Consider the following 21,584-nt stretch of genomic DNA (forward strand, 5'->3'; position numbering starts at 1 on the left):
TAGGGACTGAACGGCCATCCCCTCTAGTGGGGAGCTCGCCAATTTACCATCCAAACTTGCTTTTATTGGGTTCGTTTTGCATAAGAATTCAGGTAAAGCACATTACTCATTGTGAGGAAGTAAGGATCAAACGATAGGTAACAAGGAACTCTGAGGGTCTATTTTGAGTCAGGGTCAAAGAGCTGTAAGACTTTAAGGAACAAACTAACTTCCACCTTGGACCCTTCTCATTCAACTGAGAGCATTCTAAACAAAGAAGGTTTCACAGGAATTTACGTGTTCTTTCTTAGTCCTGACCACCAGGGGAATCCACCCTTTCCAGCACAGGGCGGCACCACCCTGTCATTGTTTCAGGCTTAGGTGGAGCAAGGGAAGTAAGGCAGCCAAGAGATTAAGAGATTTTCTTGCAGAGCAGGAGGACTCAGGCTTTGTCAAAGCCAAAGGGTGAGAGTCCATCACCCCCTTTTGCCGTAGCCCCCAAAGTCCTTCTTTTGGGGGCCTCCCACGTGATCATGCCTGTCTTAGGTCGTTCCCCCCTTGGGGAATCTTACCCATCATTGGCTAACCGACCAAGCATTGGGGTGCAGGCAGGGTGAGGTATGAAGGAGCAGAAGCGGTGCTCCTGTCAGGGAGATAAGCATGTCTCCTTGCTGGCTTATGGTTCCAAGGGCGTTCCCTTAGCCTTAGCCTAGGCAGGGGTTACAACCTCTGATACCAGGCAGGGCGGTTCCCAACAGTGTATGTGCCCCAAATGAGAACCAAACCCGCAACACAAGCCTGTGTCCTGACCAGGACTTGAACCAGCAACCCTTTGCTTTGTGGGTTCAATGCCCAACAAACTAAGCCACACTGGTCAGGGCTACAGTGGTTTTTAAAAACAACTACAAGAATAGGTTCAGGTGCTTTGTGTAAACCTCTGCAAGCAATATTTGCTAGAGTGTTCCATCATAAACAAAATATTTTAGAAAATAAAAAAGAGCGATCATATTGGCCAGTTTAAAAATTTACAAGACCATGTGCTAGCAAGAACATTCAGGAACTGAAACTCTCTCATCCCCTATTGGTATGAATATAAAAGGGTGCAATCAATAACATAAATACATTTTGGCATTAGTTAGTAAAGTTAAATATGCATAAACCCTATGACTAGCAATTTCATTCCAGGTATTTCTTCAGAGAAATTCTTCCATTACCAGGAGACAGATTCACAGCTGCATTTTTGCAATATCAAAAAAATTATAAACAATTCAAATGTCCATTAACAATAGAATAAACTGTTTTTATTCTCTACAACAGACTATTATAGTGTACACAGCAGAAAATAAATGTACTACAGTTTTACATGTCAACATGAATGAATAGCAAAAAAAAAAGAAATTTTAAAAAATAAAGCAGGTTGCAGAAGAATATATGCAGTATGAATCAATTTACACGAAGTTCATAAACACACATATATTGTTTAAGAATGTCCATCCCAAATAATCAAACTAAGGGAAATAGGTAAGAAAATGCTTAATTTTAAAAAATTCAGATAATTTTCTTACCCTGTTAGATCTCTGAATTTTATAACTCAGTTCTTCATTTCTGCAGTGGTCAGGTCTTAGGTTATGAATTGTACACTTATCCAATAAATGGGACTCTGAGCCATATTTGTTTATAAAATAGAATAATATATACTTCAGAATAAATCTAGGTTAAATGGCCATTAGTCTCTAACTTTCTGTAGTAAAGGTAATTTATATATTTAGTTTCTTATTGGTGGACTATAATGAGAGTAGACTTGTTATAAATAAAAGGAAATAATGCAAAAAAGTTGCTATGATAACACTGTGGCAATCTCATTAGTACCAAATCAAAGTTATTAGCACAATTCAATGTTTATCAAGATATAAACTATTAATAGATGCTTAAATCCCAGGCCCTGCTAAGTTGATATTGGAGCATTACAACAATTAAGATCTTAACTGGGCATTTATGGAGCAATTCCCTAGATAAAACCTAAATCTGAGTAAATCTTACCCAGTGGCTGTGCAAGCCAGCTACTAGAGGAGAGGTCCTGGAACCACTGAAATGCAGAGTACTGGCTCTCACGCTCTGTGGCTCTGTGACCTCAGAAGTATTACTGAACTCCTAGCCATCAGCTCCCTAATATGTAAAATTAAGATGATGATAAGGTGGTTAGAAAGATTGAATAAAATATATGTAAGTGCTAAGTATTCAAAAGTGCTATCCATTATTAATTATTAAAATATGCAATGATTAAAATATAATAGTAACATCTAAATTAATGTGGAGCCCTGACAATTTAGAATTCCCAAGAATTCCTTTTTTTAAAATTATAAAAGGTTTTGTTAAGTAAGCTCATGGGCCTGAAGATTCTTTATGCAAAAATAAATAAATAACAAAATAAATTTATTGATTAACTAGAAAATTCAACTCTTTCTTTTGCATCCTAACTAATTTACGTGGGCAGGTACAGCCTGCAGTGGTAGGGTATACGTTTTCAGAAACTCCTAAGGACAGGTATTTTTTATCCATCTCTCAAAAGAAATGCATTTCGAACAATTTTTAGTAGTTAAGAGAAAAAAGTACCTCATCTTAAGGAAGCACTCAAAACTTGCCATTATATATTTTATTGTAAAATATGTCAAGCTAAATATAAAGATAAAAGCATAATAAAACACTTACGCCCACTCCCCAGCCCTATCAAATGTTTTTATATTTGATTCTGATTCCTTTACACCATAGCAGTCCCCTGGGTACCTCTCCCTATGCTTATCCCCCGCCCACCCCCTTCCCAGCGGTCTCTGTTATCCTGAAATTTCCACTTATATTTCCCTTGTGCTTCTTGTGTTATTAGTGCCTGTATATGTACACATAAACAGTACCCATGCAGCATTGTTTTACAGGTTTTCAACCTTTATATAAACAGCATCATCAAATTTGGGCAACCACTTTTTATTTTTGACAATGCTGTTGAGATTTAACCATGCTGATACATGTAGTTATGTGTAATCCATTATGTCCCCTGGAGAGCATTTCACTGCATTAATGTATCACAATTGATCCCTTCTACTTTTGTAAGTTTGTCTTTTGTTTCATTTGGGGGTTTTGTTGTTGTTGTTATGCTTTGTCTTGTTTTTGCCATCACAAATAATGCTCCAGAGAAACTTTGTGTACATACTTCTTTGTGCTTATTTGCATGAAATTCTCTGGAGTATATATCTACAAATGAAATTGCTGGATTGAAGGTCATGTGATTCTTCAAGATAGTATATGTATATGATATACATACAATTTGTTTTGAGCAGTATCTTTACATCACATGATGACTTCTGACTAAATATAATAATGTCTTTTAGTCTAGAAGCATGTACTCCCTTGCCCTCCCTGTTCACACTTCTCCAGTCCCCGCAGGCACACACTGTAGTCCACATCCTGCTCTAATGTGTGTGATTCCGGGCTCCCGCGCCACTGTGAGAGCAGAGACGTGCAAATCCAGGCATGGATGGAGTCAGCAGCCGGTCAGCCCAGTCCTTGGTCATGAGGCTGTCTTTTCCCTCCTGGCTAGCCAAAATAAGAGCTTTAATGAAGAGCCACGGTAGTAGGTCAGTAGCCATTCTTTTAGCCTCCTAGGTTTGCACCAGAGCCCCAGAATAAGCCCTGGTTTTAGGCAGTGAGTTCAACTCAGAGCCCTTAGGCCCATCCCCCTGCAGGAGCCCGGAACCTGATCGCCAGCTTCCCACCTAGAGCCCAGCAGGCCTGACCTCAGCCCGGATCAATGGCTTTGAGCAGGTTTGTTTTGGTTTTTGGTTTTTAACCTTAAAACGTTTATCTTTTTTGAGTGGTTCAGTTATGTATTCTTATGATCTGTTTCTACATTTTCTTGATGATTTCAATGGTTTTGAAGGAAAAGTGATGTGTCAAAGGGTAAACATTGTTATTTCTTCAGGAGGAGATTCTCAAATATTCTTTAGGAAAAACAAAGGAAAAAATGTCTTTTAAGCCAAGACTCCTAACATAATGTGTGTTACTGCTCTTTTTCTTCCAGAACTCTGCTCTTGAAGCATTCACCAGCGCTGGGCAGTGGAATTCGCAGTACTAATCATAACTAATCATGTTAGGACTGATAACAGTAACTTTATTTTCTCAATTAAATGTTATATGTTCATGCACACTGAAATATGCAAGCATTATGTACTGTAAACATGGTAAAACTGAAAAGGGTCTAGTTTCAAAGCCACAGCTTTATCAAATAAAAGAATGGTTACCTTCTGTTCTCAGTCTCATGAAATTTCAGGAAGGTTGAACTTCTGTTTCCCAAGGAGCAGACACCAGATGTACCTACGAGGACTGAGGCCCACAGAAAGCAAAGGTGATGGGTAGCTTCGCGGCCAATCCTGCGTACTAGAGATCTCAACTTCACTCACCCGATGCTTGAAAGACATAGCTCCCTATTGTATTTCCTTTCCCTGGAATTCTCAAGGATCTCTGGCTAGTTCTGTCCAAACTTTATTTCAGATTAGGTCCCTGCTCAGTGAGAATTCGAGAACACAAAATTATTCATTTTCAAGTAAACTTTATAATGTGCTATTCTTCAAGAAGGACCTTCGGTTGGAAATAATATAAGGAGTGTTTATAAACATTATGTATACACTATTTCCAAATCAAACATGAGTTTGTTCAGATTTTAAAGTTTGGAGCCACAAACATCCCTAGACTGAGATCAGCCAGCCCAGTTTTTCTTATACAGATGAGAGTTCAACCGGGGTGACATTATTTCACACCCCGAGTTCCAACCCTGAGTCTTGCTATCCAGTGCAACACTTCTTCCATGCTGCCCTTCAGCATCCCCCATTCTTAAGAAAGTAACTGAGTAATGTCATCGGGATGAGGCTGTATTGCTTTCACAGAGAAAGCAGGCAATGTCCCATGAAATGAGGCCAGTGGGCTGAGATCCCAAAGTATGTGACCTCTGGAGCCACAGACACCCAGGGATTAAGTCTGCCACCACACCTCGAGTGCTTCAAAGGTGGCCATCAGCAGCATCCCCGCCCACCTTTCCCCTCCCCTTCTGAAAGGTAGGGAGGGGTTCTCTCCAGCTGCTTGCCTTACAGAACTATTGGACGACAAGTGTTTTGAAATGTCTTTTTACAACTATCGTTTGGGATTTTCTTTCTACTGAAATAACTCTCTGTAGTTTACAGATCTATACCTAAGGCGAAAAAGACCCTTTGCTTCTTTTTAACTTATTTGTATTACTGCCTTAATTTAACTTTATTCTCAATGCAGAAATAGAACCTATTTTTCCAACAATAGTTGCCTGGTAATGGTGTTATTATGCTGCATCACTGATAATTTTACCCAAAAGAATAAAACAATAGTGAGTACCTTGTTACAATTACTCCCCTCCCCCATATACCCAGAAACAAAGCTCTATATACTGATGCAGATTAGGCCTTCAAATTTATTTTGCCACTGAATTCCCAGAGAGAAAAAGAAAGTTAAGGGGTGAAAATAGTGTTTGGTTTTGAGCCATTTCGGCATCATTCTCTTCTTAAAATATTTACAAACATCAACAGACATGACTACGGTCATGGCCATATTTTGAACATGTGTTTGGAGAAAGTTAGCTGTGCTTAGGAGTATGAGCATTAATTTCATATATGAGGAGAAGTTTCCTTGGGGAAAGCCACTTTGAGGCCTGAACTTTTCAGTGTGATGTCTTACCTAGTCCTATTTAGCTGGTTTTCGTTCCAAGTTATCTGGAGAACCACCAAATGTCCACCTGGACTCACTGTGTGGCAATATTGTGCATGAGACATATAAAGTGATATGCTATTTTTAAAATTCTACACTTTAAAATCTTTAAAATGTTACTTTTTTTTTCAGAAAATGTCACCAGTTGGGTTATTTTACAAATTGATTGATTCATACATCTTATTTATAAAAACAGCCTATAACGTTTAAATTTCATAGTTAACAATTGGACTTTCACCTTAAAATATGATGCACAATATTCATAATGTAAAGTTAAGAACAAAAAGAAAAGGCATGTTTTGCTTTGGGGTCTTCCAGGCTAAGTGTCCTGATGCACCATCAAACCTCAGCCAACATGTTTTTACTTACGGCATAGTTAATCCTAAATTATTTATGTCATCATAAAATTTGCTTAAAAACCAGCCACAATTACTGAAGAAATTAAAGGCAGACAATGCCAGTAGAACAATCAGTGCTAAAAATTCCTCCACACATGCCAAGGGAAGCTCTTCCTTATGAGTTTCTGAGAAGTTGCTCCAAGACCCCGGAAGCATGCGACAGGAAGTCACACTCAAATGGATGTCTTCACCTTCTGTTATTGCTGTAGCCTCCTTTCAATCCCTTCAGCATCCTACTGAAATGGCCTTTATGAACAGGAGTTTGGGAGTGGACGAACAATACCATCAAATGTCTAATGCAATAGTTGAAATCCTTCAGTTGAAGGACTCTCACCTTCTGAATCCGCAGATCCCTCCATGTCCCTGTATCTTCCAAAAGCAGTTTCACACATGTGCTGGTTTCAAGTCTGTCATTACCAGATTGTGTCTTTTTAAATAAATGTTTTCACTATTGTCACAGGTTTAAGGCAAATAGAGTTTTTTAGCCCAAGTAGAGATAAAAATGACTTTCCATTAATAAATGATTGATACATGCTCTCTGACTTAACTCTTTGTGTCTAATTATCAGAGAATATAAATTCCCTTCTAATGTTTCCTATCTTGTAAAAATCTAACAAATCAAAACATTTTACATACATCTATCTCAAATCTCTATTTTTAGCACTTGTTTTCATTTTTAAAGGTTTGGGTCATATAAGTTGTATTTGCACAATAACATCTTTATACTATGCATAGAGGCATTAAAAAGAACTCATTTCTGAAAGATAAATATAATAGTAAATATATTTCCAATCTTAGAACTGGACACTAATGTCAGCATGGATTCAAAAGAAAATTAAAGTCAGAAAGTTGTGATTATTTCACCTAAGCTGAAATTGACTTGTTCATGACATGAAAATAGTCTTTAAAATATAAAGGAGGGAAAGTTTAACATTGTTGTAAAATTCAAATATATGTCCATAATTACAAAGTAGCCTCATCTATTCATTAAGTCAGACCACAGAGAATTTTTACTTGAAAACACTGATAAGAACGACTCTAAGTTTGTAATTTTCATTAAATCAAACTGGAATTCTTCCGCTTAGCTTTCTAGTGAGGTTCTAGAGTACAGGAATTTCTTTTTTAAATTTCTTTAAAATAAACTCACCATCCACACTCTCCATTAACTACTGGAGTGTCATTGCTGAGGAACGAACACACAATGCCTGAGAAAGCTGGATTTTGCAGACTTGCTTTAACTAACACTGTTATAGTTTCAATCCACAAAATCTTGTCAGCTACTCTCCAAATTCCAGACACACCTCTGTTTCGTAAAACAGGCAAAGATGGGAGTTAAGAGTATAAAAGTCTTTAAGATCACCATTGTGTCCACCCCATTTGGTTGGCAGAATAAATCAGCATAAAATGCCAGCACTCAATAATCTAAATAAACTGTGGGCAAGGCTGGGCCTGGGTTGGCTGCAGATCAGTTTTCCAAATTAGTTCTGTTCATTCATTTTCCCTTTAAAGCTGCTTCTTTGCAGTTTTCAGAATAAGATGCCAAAGTAGACAGAAAAATTCAGAAGGTAATGAAGTGTGATAGTTTAGAAAAAAATCTGAATTGATCCTTCTGAAGAGTAAACATTTCATTGTGATGCTATCTTGAAACATGTAGTCACTCAAAAATAATTTAACTTCATTTATTAACTTTGGGAAAAAGGTAACTTTTATTTTCACAGTTCTAGATATTCTTAGAATTGCACGCTAGAGCTAGGGTACTAGAAGGAAATTTTGGTGGAATTAACTTAATTTTCATATGACAAACTCCCTATGGGCAGCTCTATAAATTGGTATAAAGGTATAATAAAGTGGAATTCATGTTAAAAGAAGTTTTGATATTGTCTCTGCCCAGTTGGGAAGTTAAAAGGAAATTAGGTTAGATGCGATTGATAATAGTTCTTCTTTCTGGGGGTGTTGGTGCACATGTCCACTACCCAAGTTCCAAAACATTTACTTGTTTGGTTGACAGTCTCTTCTCCTAAAATAACTGGGTGAGAGGAAGAGAGAGACTTTCTCCCCAATTTTTCCTTCATCCCAAGGTCTGAATCAGAGTTGACTTTTGTGAAGTGTTGATGCCCTGATGTTTGAATGGTGGAGGAGGTTCAAATTTAGTTGCATTTTATTTTTCACTTCAGCATAGAAATAAGGGGGGGGGTCTCAGAAGGTTGAGTACCACCTCCCTGTAAATGACAGTGTTTCAGGTCTGCAGAAAAGGCTGACTATGCTCCAATGTCTGGGCATATTTTAAAACTGTGGACTTTTTCTTTTTCTTCCCTCACTTTGGGTTTGGAGAAAAGTTAAGATTTTCCTGCCGAAATTTAAGATTGATGCTCACTAGCCCAATTTTCTTTTTTCTTTTAACTCGCGTGCAGACAATAAATACCTTTACCTAGCTTTAGCAAAGTTTTGAAAAATTGTTTCAGGTAAGAGGAGATTGAGAAATGCGAGCAGAAAGCAGCCTTAGACAACTGCAGTGACATTCTCTTCACTTTTTTCGTTCAAAATGTGGAAAATCGCTGTTTCTATAATCCTTTACAGAAGTTATTAACATTTTGCTGGGGCGTGTTGGATTCGGAGGTTGTCGTTGTCTCCCGAATTTGTGGGAAAATCAGAGTTCTTCTAGTTCCATGGCCAAAGTAAAATATAAATGTCAAAGTGAGCGGGGACAAGGGACAGGAGGTGGCTACTGGACGGTGAGCTAGACGTGCGACCCAGTTCTCCCCTCCCGCCCGTTTCTCCGCCCAGCGCTGCGGGTCACCTACCCAGTTGCGGAGCCTGGGCTGCGCTGCGAGGAGCGCGCACCTGCGGCAGAGGCTCCGCCTGGAGATGCCCCAACAGGAGGGGCCGAAGTAGAACCTCTGTGTCCAGGGGAGGACAGCGGGACCTGTGCAAAAGGGGGTACTGTGGCCCGCGGCGGCTGCACTGACCGGCCCTAGTCTGCCCTGGGCGCGCGGCAGCGTGGACACCTCTGGTCCTGCGGCCTCTTGAGACCGGGCCCAGACCTGCGCGGAGCGGCTCCGGAAACTGGAGCGCGCCGCGTGCCAACGGGCGAGACTGGCGAGCGAGACTGGGACCCACACGGCCACTCTGCCGCATTCATTGTGGGCAGGCATACTGTGGCTCTTCAGGTGACAGTTCTCCCTTTTGCCCCCAGAGGAAAGACAGATATCTGGTGGTTGGCCGCCGAAATTCCTGGGCGGTCGGGGCGCAGCAGGGGTGAGAGGGATGCTCTGCTCCACCTGTGTCCTCCGCGGGTCCGAGGCTGCTGAAGCCAGCAGAGCTCAGCCCCGCCTCTAAAGTAAGAGGCTCGGTAAAACCGGACGAAGGGGTGTCTTTTATCTTTACTTTAATTTTCTTTCGAACGGATACATCGTAGTTAACAAAAGAAACTCTCCAATCACTCAGGCGGGCTCGTCATTTATAAACCGAATTGAATACACGGAACCATCATCTCCATTTATAATTCTGGCAAAACGAAAAATTCCACCCCAAAACAATTTGCTTAAAATAGTCACGTTTTAGAGATGAAAATATCTACAAGTGTGCATCTGTTTGCAGTTGCACAGCCTGAGAATCGATGTCAGACTTTTTAAACTGGGGAATGAGTAGAGTTCCCTTTCGTCAGTAACCCACTTCCCTGGGTCTGAGCTCCAACGCTTCCAACCTCTGCCCTCCCCCCGCCCTCCCCCCCAACTCCGGCCCACCACCATACCCGAAACACCCTTCCACCACCTGACCAGTCATACAGGAGCCCCTCTCAACTCATTCCTAAACTTGTAAAACGGAGGTCTCCGCTGTGACACCCGGCCCCCGCCCAGGGCGCTGGGGTAGTGGTGCGTGGGGAGGAGGGAAAGCATCTAGTAGGAAACAGGTGAGGGCCAGGAACGCGCTCGGGGCAGGAAAGAGAATGGCCATGCGTGTCTCACAATTGTGCATCCTCCTTCGATTCTCGAAAATGAAACAGAAAACCGCAGCTGTTGTATGAAAAGGCTGAAGAGGCAGCGAAAGACCTGTCTGACCTCCTTGCAGTTACTAGGATGACACTTCTAACAGCTGACCAGTCCTTGTTTCAAAGTTACGGAAACTTTGCGGACGGCCGGTTGGAGCAGGCGCGGGTCGGGTTGGGGGCCGGGTGGGGCCTCGCGGACTCCTCGAAAGCAACTCGCACCGGGAGGAGCCAGAGGCGGGGCGTGAGCTGCTCGAACAGAGCAGATTCGGGTAGTGTCAAAGAGAAAGGGGCGAGATCTCCCCCAGAGGATTAGAAGGGACCCGCCCCCGAGGGTGGAGTTGAGGTGTGGACACCGGCTGCGGACGGATCCCGTCCGAGGAGGCAGAAGGAGGTGGGGCACGGCTGCGGTTACAGGCGCCGGTCACTGCCGTTTCCCCGCACAAGGAGCTCTTCCGTGCCTTGGAGGATTTCCTAGGCTCCTTAGACAGCCTGTCTGCAACGAGCGCATCTCCTAGGGGATTCCTGGGGATAGCCCGGTTTCTCCTGGCTGGTCAACCGGAGGCCGCCAGCAGAGACTCTGCCCCACTGCGCCATCCCCGGCGCGCACGCCCCTCTCCAGGGGGAGGCCAAAGCTGTCCCGCAAGGCCTTTCCCCACCAAACATCAACTTTCTCTTTCAAACTTTCTCTTTCTCCTTGTTTCCTTCTCCCCACTCTCTCAGTCCCTTGTTCTCTTGCTTTAGCCTGGGGGTATCCCTACGTCTCCAGGTGCGGAGCCTCAAGGCTCAATCCCTGTGCTGTGCAGTTCCCTGAACACTCGACCTCGGGGGAGCCCGGAGAAACACACCTGCATCTCCGCGGTTCCCTTCCTTTGCTCTCTATTGCACCCCGTCCCCGCCCCCCACTTCCCCTCCCCACCCCTCCCTTCTGCTGCCTCGGAGTGGCGTCAGCGCGCCCGCCCCGCGTGGGGTTTAAATGCCCACTAGCCGGAGCCCAGCGCTTCTGTCCCGGAGCGCGGTCGGGGCTGGAACTGCAGGGTGGGAGGGGAGCGTGCGAACGGGATCCCCGGCTGCGGAGCACGCTGCCCCTCTCCGTCGCTGATGACGCGCTAGTTGGGGTCCAAGCGCCGCCCATGCAGCATCCCTGCGCTCCCCCGACCTAGAGTTTATGATAAAACTCTAAACCGTCTCCGCCGAGGGGAGCCATGAGCTGTCTGGATGTTATGTACCAAGTCTATGGTCCTCACCAGCCGTATTTCGCAGCCGCCTACACTCCCTATCACCAGGTACGTGCCTTCTCCAGGCCAGGACCCTGGAGACGGGTGGCGCGCCTGGGCTTCTCAGAGGACGCCTGTGCCCCGCCGAGGTCCAGGGCCGCCGGGATGCCGGGATTGCCTGCTCTGCCACCCTGTAGATTGAGCTAACCACTTTAGTTTGCTCTCTCGGAAGGCTACTAAGCCCTGCTAATGCGTGTCCGGGTTTTGCTGGGAATAATGAGACGAGGATCGCGCCTGTTGGACTGTTTTCTTAGTGTCTGTCGGACTCCGGATATGTCGGAGCCTGAGCTCAGCGAGGGTGCAGGGAGATGGGAGCAAAGCTCATGCATGAAAACCAAACTCTGGTCCCAACAAAAGCAAAGGCCTCTTTCAGTTTGAGATGGAAAGACCCGCGTTCTCATCCCTGCAAACTTATCTATGGCAAAATTGTTTTCTGTTTCAATTCTCAGGCGGTCAGGACAATTAATATCAGAACCAGAGAATCCCCTACAAATAGAATCGCAGGAAGTGCATTGTTTTTTTTTAATTTTGGTTTCGCTCAGTTTGGGGGAGTATTGTGGACTGGGGTACAAGTGACTGGGCAGAGGCAAGCTTCAAAGATAATACTTACCTTTCAGGAGACAGAGTAGCTGAATAGGGCTGCGCTGCATCAACAAAACCACTTTCAATGAGACCACTAAACCCCGGTTCTGCAAATTCAGGTTTCGTGGAATTATTCCTATTTCTCTTTTCTCTGGGCTCTGTCTGGCGAACAGTTCTTTCTGTTTCCACAGCTAATGTAGTGAAAACTAAGGACGTAGTCCAGAAAAAAGAACGAAATTTCACTGGGGGCTTAGGAGGCTAGACCAGGTTGGAAAGTGAGGGCCTGCTTTGGGGAAATTGAAAGACACTCCAACTTCCGAGTCCATGCTTTCACCGACTTTGCCTGCAAATTCAAAATATCTATTTGGCCCCTCTCCTCCTCTTTTCACTTTCCAGCCAAGATTTTGTTTAGTGTCAATGTTAATTTTAGGAGTCACCAGTGTCCCTCACTGTAAGCCAAGTGGGAATAGGGTAGAAGCAGTAAATTTGCTAAATAACTCCTTTGGCTTCAGTGTCTGAGATGAACTCCTTCTCAGGCTGGGACTGCTGAAATGAGGAGAGGTGGGATTGCTTTCTATCAGTTTGGTCCTTTCTCCTCCCTGGTCCTGCACCCAATCTATTGCATTAAGATCTCTGTTCATTTTTGTATGGTCAGAACATCTCTGCCATAATGCGTTAACACTGCATTCAATCCTTTGCTCATTCTAAGAAATGTTTTCAGCAACTGCACTCGGCTTTTTAAAATCACTATCAGAAAGTCACCATTTACTGAGCCTCAGAGCCAAGATCTTCTGCTGCTCCTTTTTGTTACTTGTGTCCTCAATGTGCACAGAAATGGTGAGGGTGGAAATTCTCATAACTCACTAGTTTTTCTTTACTTAAAAGATCTCTCTAAAAACTGAGACAGACTCCTAAATGGACAGTGTATGGGCAACCAAACAAAATCCACTTGCCTTTATTAAAATGGTCCATGTCAGGATGTCACTCACCTTTTTACCCCACACAATTCTTTCCTAAGTGGAACTATTTCAAACCTTCCACGGCACTGCTTGGTATACAGCCTGGTTGTGTGGAGTGGGTTTCTATATTTTCATGTTCCATCATGAGGATGTGTAATCCTGCATCTTGTGCTTCTGCCATGGATTATCAGTCAGGGAACAGTCAGGCCCTAATTGGACTTGGGTGCCCTTTACCCATGGAGGTTGATTTATAAAAATACATACAGAAGTAGACAAAAGTTGATTTACGGTTATGAGTATGTGAAACACAGTTTATTCTTGTGTCATTACTCATTTATTATTTTTTGTTTTTTTTCTTTCTTTTTCTTATATTATTAGCTTATTTATTTGTATTATGTAAATCTACTTTTGCCCATCCTTGTATATCTATCTGCCCAGCTCTGGGTCTGCGGTGGAACTCAACCCATAACCTGGTTGCTTAGACATCTTCTGTGACCTTCACCCTGACACCTTCCAAGAGATTTGCCTGTGGCCTGGCAGCAATTCAGGGCTGACAGAGACATCAGAAAGGGCAATCTTCCCCTAAGTGACCACCCTTGTTCAGTGGCAGGTTATGCAGCCCACAATAATAAGTATTGGGCTTAGACACCAATATCAGTTATCTCCTGGATACCTCAGGGATCAGATGAGGAAGTGTAGCCTGAACCCAATTTGCCATCTCTTTTGCAATTGACTACTCTATTATTTTCTCTTTGAGCAGAAACTAGCTTATTACTCCAAGATGCAGGAAGCCCAAGAGTGCAACGCCAGCCCCAGTAACAGCAGTGGCAGCGGCAGCTCCTCTTTTTCCAGCCAAACTCCAGCCAGCATAAAAGAGGAAGAAGGCAGTCCGGAGAAAGAGCGCCCACCAGAGGCAGAGTACATCAACTCCCGCTGCGTCCTCTTCACCTATTTCCAGGGGGACATCAGCTCCGTGGTGGATGAGCACTTCAGCAGGGCCCTAAGCCAGCCTAGCAGCTATTCCCCAAGTTGTACAAGTAGCAAAGCACCGAGGAGCTCCGGGCCCTGGAGGGGTGAGTATGGAGTTCCACTGGCAAGGGCGGTTAGACATCCCTAGCAGCCTGGGGCCCACCTAAAGGGGCTAAAGGAGATGCAGCTAAAAGAATACTTACTATGGGTCAGAGAAGAAGTGAGGAGCGGCATTTGGGAATGGCATAAGGGGCATAAGAAAATCAAAGGCATAATAGGCACAGGCATAAGGTCTCTCCTTAGAGAGGTAGAGAACAGCAGAGCAGTGACCTAGAAAAAAACACAAGCCTTGGAATCGAGAGGCCTAGGTCAGCCTGTCGGCTTCCTAGCAATATGACCTTGGGCAAGTCTCTTAACCTCTTTGAGGTCACTCTATTTACCCGTCTCTAAAATTAGAACATAATACTTGGCCTCTTAACTATCCCTGGAGATGGTGGTAAGACAAACAGAAAAATGCATGTAAATGCACTGTAGAAATGCGAGGTTTCCAACACTCCCCTGGGCCAGGGTGTGGAGGAGGATCTTCACTACAGCAGCTCACAAGGCCCTTACGCAGTTCCTGCAGATTTGCCCAGAAAAGAAAGTCCTAGGCCCCACTGCCAGCACAACCTGGTGAAGAATGTCTCTGAAGACCCACCCTGTGCTTTCTTGAAGCAGAAAATGTCTTTCAAAAAGCAAGTAAAGTAACAAAGAAATAAGAATGTGGGTACAGCCAAAATGTCTCCTAGGGCTTTCCCCCAAACACATCCCTATCTATTGTTTTGCTCTTCCCAGCAAGCACTGCTTTATCTAGCCTGGGACAGTGATTTCTTGGACAAGTCAAGTAAACTTCCCTTCTATTCTGAAATCTCAACCTCCCTTTATGACCAAGACAAGGAGAGGATTAACTATTTGGTAAACTTTCTAATTAAGCTTAATTTTTGGTGTGTACCAAGCTTAGAAATGAGGGCCTTGTAAACAACAACAAAAAAAGGAAAACAAATATATTTTGGGGGAAATGACAACCCTTACCCTTCCTTTTTTTTTTTCATGAGTTTCAGTTTGTAAAAGCCTAGACAAACTCTCCCCCCCAAAAAAAATTAAATGCAGAACATTCTTTTTATTCTCCAGTTGCCTAAATATTTTAACAGGAAGACTGTTCATTGCTTAGAAGCAATTTTTAAAGTAATTTAAATTCTGTAGTATGTGTACAGATGCATTCCCCATACTGTTCAATAAAGACCTCTTAAATTAAATGTCTTTCTTGCTCTCCCTCCTTACTAAAGGCAACAAATTTGATCCAAATGCTGTTCTCTTCAAAATGCTTCCAGACTCTAGGGATCAACGGTGATACTGATGATGGTGGTGGTGGTGGTGTGGTGATGATGATGTTATCATTAGTGTGGCATCCACACTTTGATGCAGAAAAGTGCATGTCCCTTTGTGCAAAGATTACAGCTACCCTTTTAGTGTGTCTAGTTTCACTATTTTGCTGAAGTTCTTGAAAAAAATATTTGAAAGAAGGTTTCTAGAAAGGAGGCTAATAATAACATGACTTCGAAACATGTTGATGGACTTCTAGTCTATCAAAGACACATTTTTTAGAGCAAGGGAGGCTGAAACGCAAGAGGGGTTAGTGAGAATGCTAGGTGGTCTCCCAAGAGTGAGTGGGAAGTGGTGTCTTTAGCTTGAGAGGCTGCGGATTGGAAAGGTGAGGCCTTGTGTCTCCTGTAGCCTTGGTGGTAGCTCAGGTGGAGTCTGGTGAAACTCCCTGTGTCTCAAAACTGGGGCTTGGGGAGGAGGTCTCTCCGCTCTGCCTCTCCCTGCCATTTCCTGGGTTTGCTCACTGGACACATCTGCAAAATCCGAGGAAGCGATTTTGAACCTACACTCTAAAGGATTCCCGCATTTTGCGGTGCCCTTACCTTGAGTTCACAGGCTATAACCCCCTTAGAAAGGCATTTCCCCAAAGGTGGGGCTGCCAATTCGCCCCAGCCTCTGCTTGTCCGCCCTTGGACAGCCCTGCGCTTTCGGCTCTCCTAAAGTGGCCTTACGGGGTCCGCACTCGCTTCTCTTGGCGGTGACGAGCTCCTGTTTTCCTTTCCTCCCCTCTGGCTCTTCGACCTGCAGATGGCTCCTTCCCAATGAGCCAACGCAGCTTCCCTGCCTCCTTCTGGAATAGCGCGTACCAGGCGCCTGTGCCCGCGCCCCTGGGCAGCCCTTTGGCCGCCGCGCACTCGGAGCTGCCCTTCGCCACGGCCGACCCCTACTCGCCCGCCGCTCTGCACGGCCACCTGCACCAGAGCGCCGCGGAACCCTGGCACCACGCGCACCCGCACCACGCGCACCCGCACCCGCACCAGGCGCACCCGCATCCGCACCATCCCTACGCACTGGGCGGCGCCCTCGGCGCCCAGGCCACAGCCTACCCGCGGCCCACGGCAGTGCACGAGGTCTACGCGCCGCATTTCGATCCGCGCTACGGCCCGCTGTTGATGCCCTCTGCCTCTGGGCGCCCAGCCCGCCTCGCGCTCGCCCCGGCACCCGCGCCAGGCAGCCCCCCCTGCGAGCTCTCGGCCAAGGGTGAGCCAACCGGCACCGCGTGGGCCGCTCCCGGTGGACCCTTCGCTAGCCCCGCGGGAGACGTGGCCCAGGGTTTGGGCCTCAGCGTGGACTCAGGTAAGCCGGAAAGCGAGCTTGGCCGACCCAGGTCCCTCCTGCCCTGTGCTCCACCCTGGGCTGAGCCCTGGACCCACTTTAGTTCTCCTTGGAGACCCCAGTGACACTGTGGCCTGAAGGTCTGCATGGAGGGGGTTGTGTTGCAGGGGACAGATGACCTGGGCCATGGGTAGGAGAATGAGAAAGCAGAACCTTGCCCTACCCTAGCTGGTAAATATTACAGAGTATTTTTTTTTTAAATAAAATTTGTTGGAAAGGTTCTAGCTCCATGCTGTTCAGTTGTGTAGCCACTAGCTACCTGTATCTGTTGAGCACTTAAAATGTGTCTAGGCTGAACTGGAATGTGCTTTAAGTGTATAATACAAACTAGATTTCAAAACTTTGTGCCAAAAAGGAAAGTAAAATTTACTTCACATGTTTATATTGAGTCCATGTTGAATTATTTTAAACACGTTGCATATCGAATATATTAGGTTAAGTAAAATACATCACCAAGTTTTACTTGTTTCTTTTTGCTTCTCTTCAACATGGTAGAAAATGTAGAATTGTGCCTGTGGCTCCCGTGTGTTTCTATTGGACAGTGCTGGTCTAGAGTTCCTGCTGAGAGTGCAGTTTGAAGTCCTCTATGGCTTGGGGTGGGGGGTTGTCTTGTCACCTAGTGACAGTTATAAGGAAAGAAAAATATGACTCTGATATCCACATAATTGCCATATTACAGAGATCTCTTAAAACCATAAAACTTTCAAGAATGTGATTTAAAGAATAATATTGTCTCTTTTAAAGAGCTGAATTGGAAAGGCACATTCAAACAAGGGTTTACATTTTCTTTCTTTAGTTTTAAGGCAAATGAAAAGGAAAGTTATAAATACAATCATTGGCTTGTAGTTTTGCCCACTCCCCCTTCCTTCAGGTGAAGATTTGACATTCTGTTGGCTTTGATTTTACTTTCATTCATGCCCTTTGGATGAATTCTGTGACTTTCACAATAAAACAGTGGTGTTTGTCTTTCTTTCTCTTTCTTTAAATATTTTGTCCCTTCCCTCCTCCCACCCCCTCCTCTCCCCTATCTTTCTCTTCTCCCTCTCTCTCTCTTATTTTCTCTCTGCTTTGCAGGTTTGCAGCCTCAGGACAAAAGCAAGGATCTGTACTGGTTTTAGACAGCCCACCTTCTTCCCTGTAGGTCTCTGCCTAGCGCCCTTGCTGACACTCAGCTGAATGGAGTGGGTTTGTAATGGCTTCTGATCTTGGTTTGCAGCTCGCCGTTATTCCCTCTGTGGTGCATCCCTCCTGAGCTGACCTGCTGACCCAGGGTTCCCCTTCCCTTTCCCTTCCGACCAGCCAGAAGGCTCAGCATCTATGCCTCTCACTGCAAGGATGAGGACATGGGGAAAGGCAGAGACTTCGAACTTCTCCGTGTGCTGGGAAAACCAAAACATACATCTCAGAAATTTCATCTAACAATTATTCCTTCTCCCAAAAGAGCAGATCTGAAGACTCTTAATTATGTTTAATGACTTTTGGGCAAATCACTGGAAATATCTGTGGCAAGATCACTTAGGTGATATGATATACGTTTTCTTGGAAGGAGGGAAAGGAAACCAACAAGACTTTTGGTGTGAATATTTTTATGCTGATGTGAATTATTTCATTAAGTAGTGTGATCATAGCACTACTGATGTCAATATCCTCAGATTTCAAATGTACTTGTATTTGCATTGAAGACTGTGGTAGAGAAGTAAAAAGAAGCCAATCTTTCTTCCTCACCTCAGCAGCCTCCAGCTCCCTTCCTGCCCACTCCCTCCCTGCAACCCAGACTCCAGGCACAAAGACACACTTCTTCCTTTGGACTGTGAACATGGAAGCCTCAGCCTGAATGTGAGTGGCAAGTGGTTCATCTGGAGCCACCTGCCCAAGTCTTACTGAAATGCAGCTGTTGTAGGACAACTGTTTAAAACTCCAGAAATACATCGACCAAGGTGGCACTTCCCAGTGTTTGGCACAGCGATTGCAGTCGCACTGGATATATTTTATATGTGTGTGTATGTATATCATTTTTTACAAGGAACATTTTACCATGAAAGAAGAAACCCTTCTCTGCCTTCTCTCCCACAAATTCTGTCCCTCATTCTTTCCTCCCCTGGATGAATAAAGGCAAGAGACCCCAACTGTCTGTCTCCATGAAGGAGTAGGAATCACCACAAGGGAAAGGAATGCTCCATGGATTCTCCAATACCTCAAATATTTTTCTCTGTCTCTGTGGTCATGAGTGGGACATGTTAGTGTTGGGACAGGGGGACGGGTCTGTGTGTGGGCAAAGCTAAAGGTGATGAGGAAGAAGAAACATTAAAGATGTCTGTTTACTACAAGGTCGCTGTGTTGTTTCATAAAAAGAAAGTAAATGTCTTAGTTTTTCTCTAGTAGAATAAAGTAATTTATAATAGTGTGACCTGATGTCAGAAAGCAATATTCCTTTATGCAGTGTGTGTGTGTGTATATATATATATATGACTTTTCATTTTTCCAATGTATTTGCTGCACTGTGAAACCGGTTAACCCCTCTACTCTCACATCAAGCCTGGAAATTAGAAGTCAGGTATCTTTCTTTTATTTTACAAATGAGAAAATCAGTCATGGCCCACAGCAGCCCAGGGCTTACCTCTTAGCATTCATGGAGTCAGAAACAGAGATGGTGCAGAAAGTACTATTCCATACACCGTTCATTCAGATACCCATCTATACTTTTTTGGAAAAGAATTATTGTTGCTCTCTTAAGACAGCAGAGTTGTTGGTTTAAAAGTGTCTTTGAAATATTGGTTATTTTATATTTTAATAACTAGGCTAAGAAACCAAAGCTACCACAGGGCAAAAAAAAATATATTATGCAATTAATGGTTTTCTCATGATGTCAAAATTACTTGTGTATCTCTGAGATACTTTGTGTTATGCCCAAGTTGCCCTTGTAGATTGTTAAAGCATAAAAATATTAGTTCAAATTTTGACCTTCATTGTAACATGAGAGGCAATATAATTTATCTTCACTAATAGTCTCAAGATTTGGGGGCACTTAGGGAGCTTTACTCACTGCATGGCTTAACAAAGTTGCCTGTCCCCTCTTCCGATCATGTTGGTAAGCTGGGAAGTATATTATGATCATTAGAAGGACCCATTACTGTTTTTGCTCAGGTGGAAGGAACTACATGCTTATCCTGTACTAGCTGTGATAACAATAGCCATAGCTTATGTTTATTGTTTTTCATATACCAGGCATAGTCTGAGGGCTTTATATATAGGTCAACTCATTGAAGCCTCACAAAAATTCTGTGTGATATTTATTATTATGATCCCCTTTTTACTGATAAGAAAACTGAGGTTCACAGAGCAGAAATAATATGCCCAGTCACATAGTTTGTCAGTGGCAGAGCCCGGGTGTCAACCCAGGCAGCCGGGTGTGGAGACTGCATCATGAACCACTGCTGTGACTGCCTGTCCACTTCTGATTAACTTTGGGCTTAATTTCCCCTCCCAAGTAGATGATGAGGAAGAGAAGAGTCAGGGCAGCAAAGACTGGCCCACTGTAGAACTTACAGAACCCTACGTCTCAAAGGAGCTATCATAGGACATTGTCCAGACCCTCCAACAGATGCCACACTACCTATAGACCAGTCAGTCAGGTGCCGATTTCCATTCTCTCCAAGAGGAAGTTATAACTGCTTCTCTTAATTCACTGCAGTATTTAATTAGCCTTCACTGCTCTGAAGTTCTTCACACCCAACTGAACCAAGGCGTGTAAGAGTTGGCCAGAGGTTTGGACATTGAAGCAATAGCTAAAATTAACTTTGGACCTCTCTGTGGATTTTTTAAATCCATGTTCCATTGGCATGGATTGCTGCAATATACAAGCATGAATAAAATTCATTAAGTTCCAGTTTGCTTTTCAGAAGATGCCATTGAGTATGCAATGGAAACAGGGAGCACAGCAGTGCGTTCTCCCCTAGACATCTTCTCCAAGTAGTGCTCACTGAAAGGGACTCTCTACCTGTGCTCCGTCTTCTGTAGCTCTCACAAGCTCTCTGATCAGAACCCACCGGGAGCATTTTCCCAGCCGCAGGTACTGATTCCTGAAACCTCTCTCCTGAGCTGCATCTGGCCTGAATATCAGGTTGCCGGTGAGGAGACATTTGCTGGAACTGGCCTTTGGGGCAGCCCTGAACAGGCTCTCCAAACTGCTGAGCCCGGGCTCCAGCGACGGGGCGATAGGACACAGAGCAGAGCAGAGCATTTCCCTCTGTGTTATACATTCCTAAAGTAGAAATACAAGATGGCCTAAAACTATAATGATTCGTTGTAATAAGAGCCTCAAAGAGAGTGCTGGTGAGTTAATAGACCTCACTGACATTCTTTAGGCCCAACAAGTCATACAACATAATGAATTCCCATGCCTGTCTTGCTAATATTCGTGAAGCCATGCAGATTAGAGAAGGCCCTAGTAGTTGAAAAAAGGACATTCAAGGAAATGAGATGTGAGAAACGGCTGACGTGAGAAAAGGCAAACATGATGTTTTTACCTACATTGTGCCTGGTGAGGGGCTTGAGAGAGATCAGATCCTCCTCTGATCATCCCCATTGGGATCTTCGGTGTCCTCCTCATGCAGTTTTTCCTTTGCACTTGGCCTAGGCCCGCAGAGAAGGGGAGGTGATGAAAAGGGGAGAGACAGCTCTCCACCACCGAATAATCCTTTTGCCGATTGCCCTCTGGCTGAGAACTCAGTGGCCCAACTACAGGGAACTCTATCTGCTCTACTCCTTCAGTTGAAAAGGAGTTGCCATCCTGTCTCATTTCCCCTTTGAAGTTCTATTTCAATGGATGGCAAGTTGTAGCAATGACTTAGAAATCACTGGGCCTGGATGGAAGGGAGGGCTGGGGTGGTGGGTGGTG

At 44.2% G+C, this 21,584-nt stretch overlaps 1 protein-coding gene across 2 annotated transcripts; it reads left to right on the top strand.

The window, feature by feature from the left end:
* The first annotated feature begins 11,175 nt into the window (after window positions 1–11,175).
* VGLL2 (vestigial like family member 2) lies at window positions 11,176–19,033 on the top strand. Of its 2 annotated transcripts, none has more exons than XM_045843681.1 (4): window positions 11,176–11,429; window positions 13,722–14,034; window positions 16,100–16,648; window positions 17,904–19,033. In XM_045843681.1, the coding sequence occupies exons 1-4, from the start codon at window positions 11,349–11,351 to the stop codon at window positions 17,942–17,944; spliced, it is 984 nt and encodes a 327-aa protein (XP_045699637.1). In that variant the 5' UTR covers window positions 11,176–11,348; the 3' UTR covers window positions 17,945–19,033. The 2 variants fall into 2 exon arrangements, with proteins under 2 accessions (XP_045699637.1, XP_045699636.1); XM_045843680.1 differs by lacking the exon at window positions 17,904–19,033 and adding an exon at window positions 17,762–17,874.
* The last annotated feature ends 2,551 nt before the right edge of the window (window positions 19,034–21,584 follow it).

Source organism: Phyllostomus hastatus, unplaced genomic scaffold (assembly GCF_019186645.2).
Source record: "Phyllostomus hastatus isolate PE091 unplaced genomic scaffold, TTU_PhHast_1.1 phas_contig_40, whole genome shotgun sequence".
NCBI lineage: Eukaryota > Metazoa > Chordata > Mammalia > Chiroptera > Phyllostomidae > Phyllostomus > Phyllostomus hastatus.

Bases quoted from the DNA above. Each gene is read 5' to 3' on its own strand.
- VGLL2 (XM_045843680.1), top strand. From the start codon at position 11,349: ATGAGCTGTCTGGATGTTATGTACCAAGTCTATGGTCCTCACCAGCCG. The intron at 11,430-13,721 runs GTACGTGCCTTC...CTCTTTGAGCAG, and splicing joins CCTACACTCCCTATCACCAG to AAACTAGCTTATTACTCCAA. The intron at 16,649-17,761 runs GTAAGCCGGAAA...TCTGCTTTGCAG, and splicing joins GGGCCTCAGCGTGGACTCAG to GTTTGCAGCCTCAGGACAAA.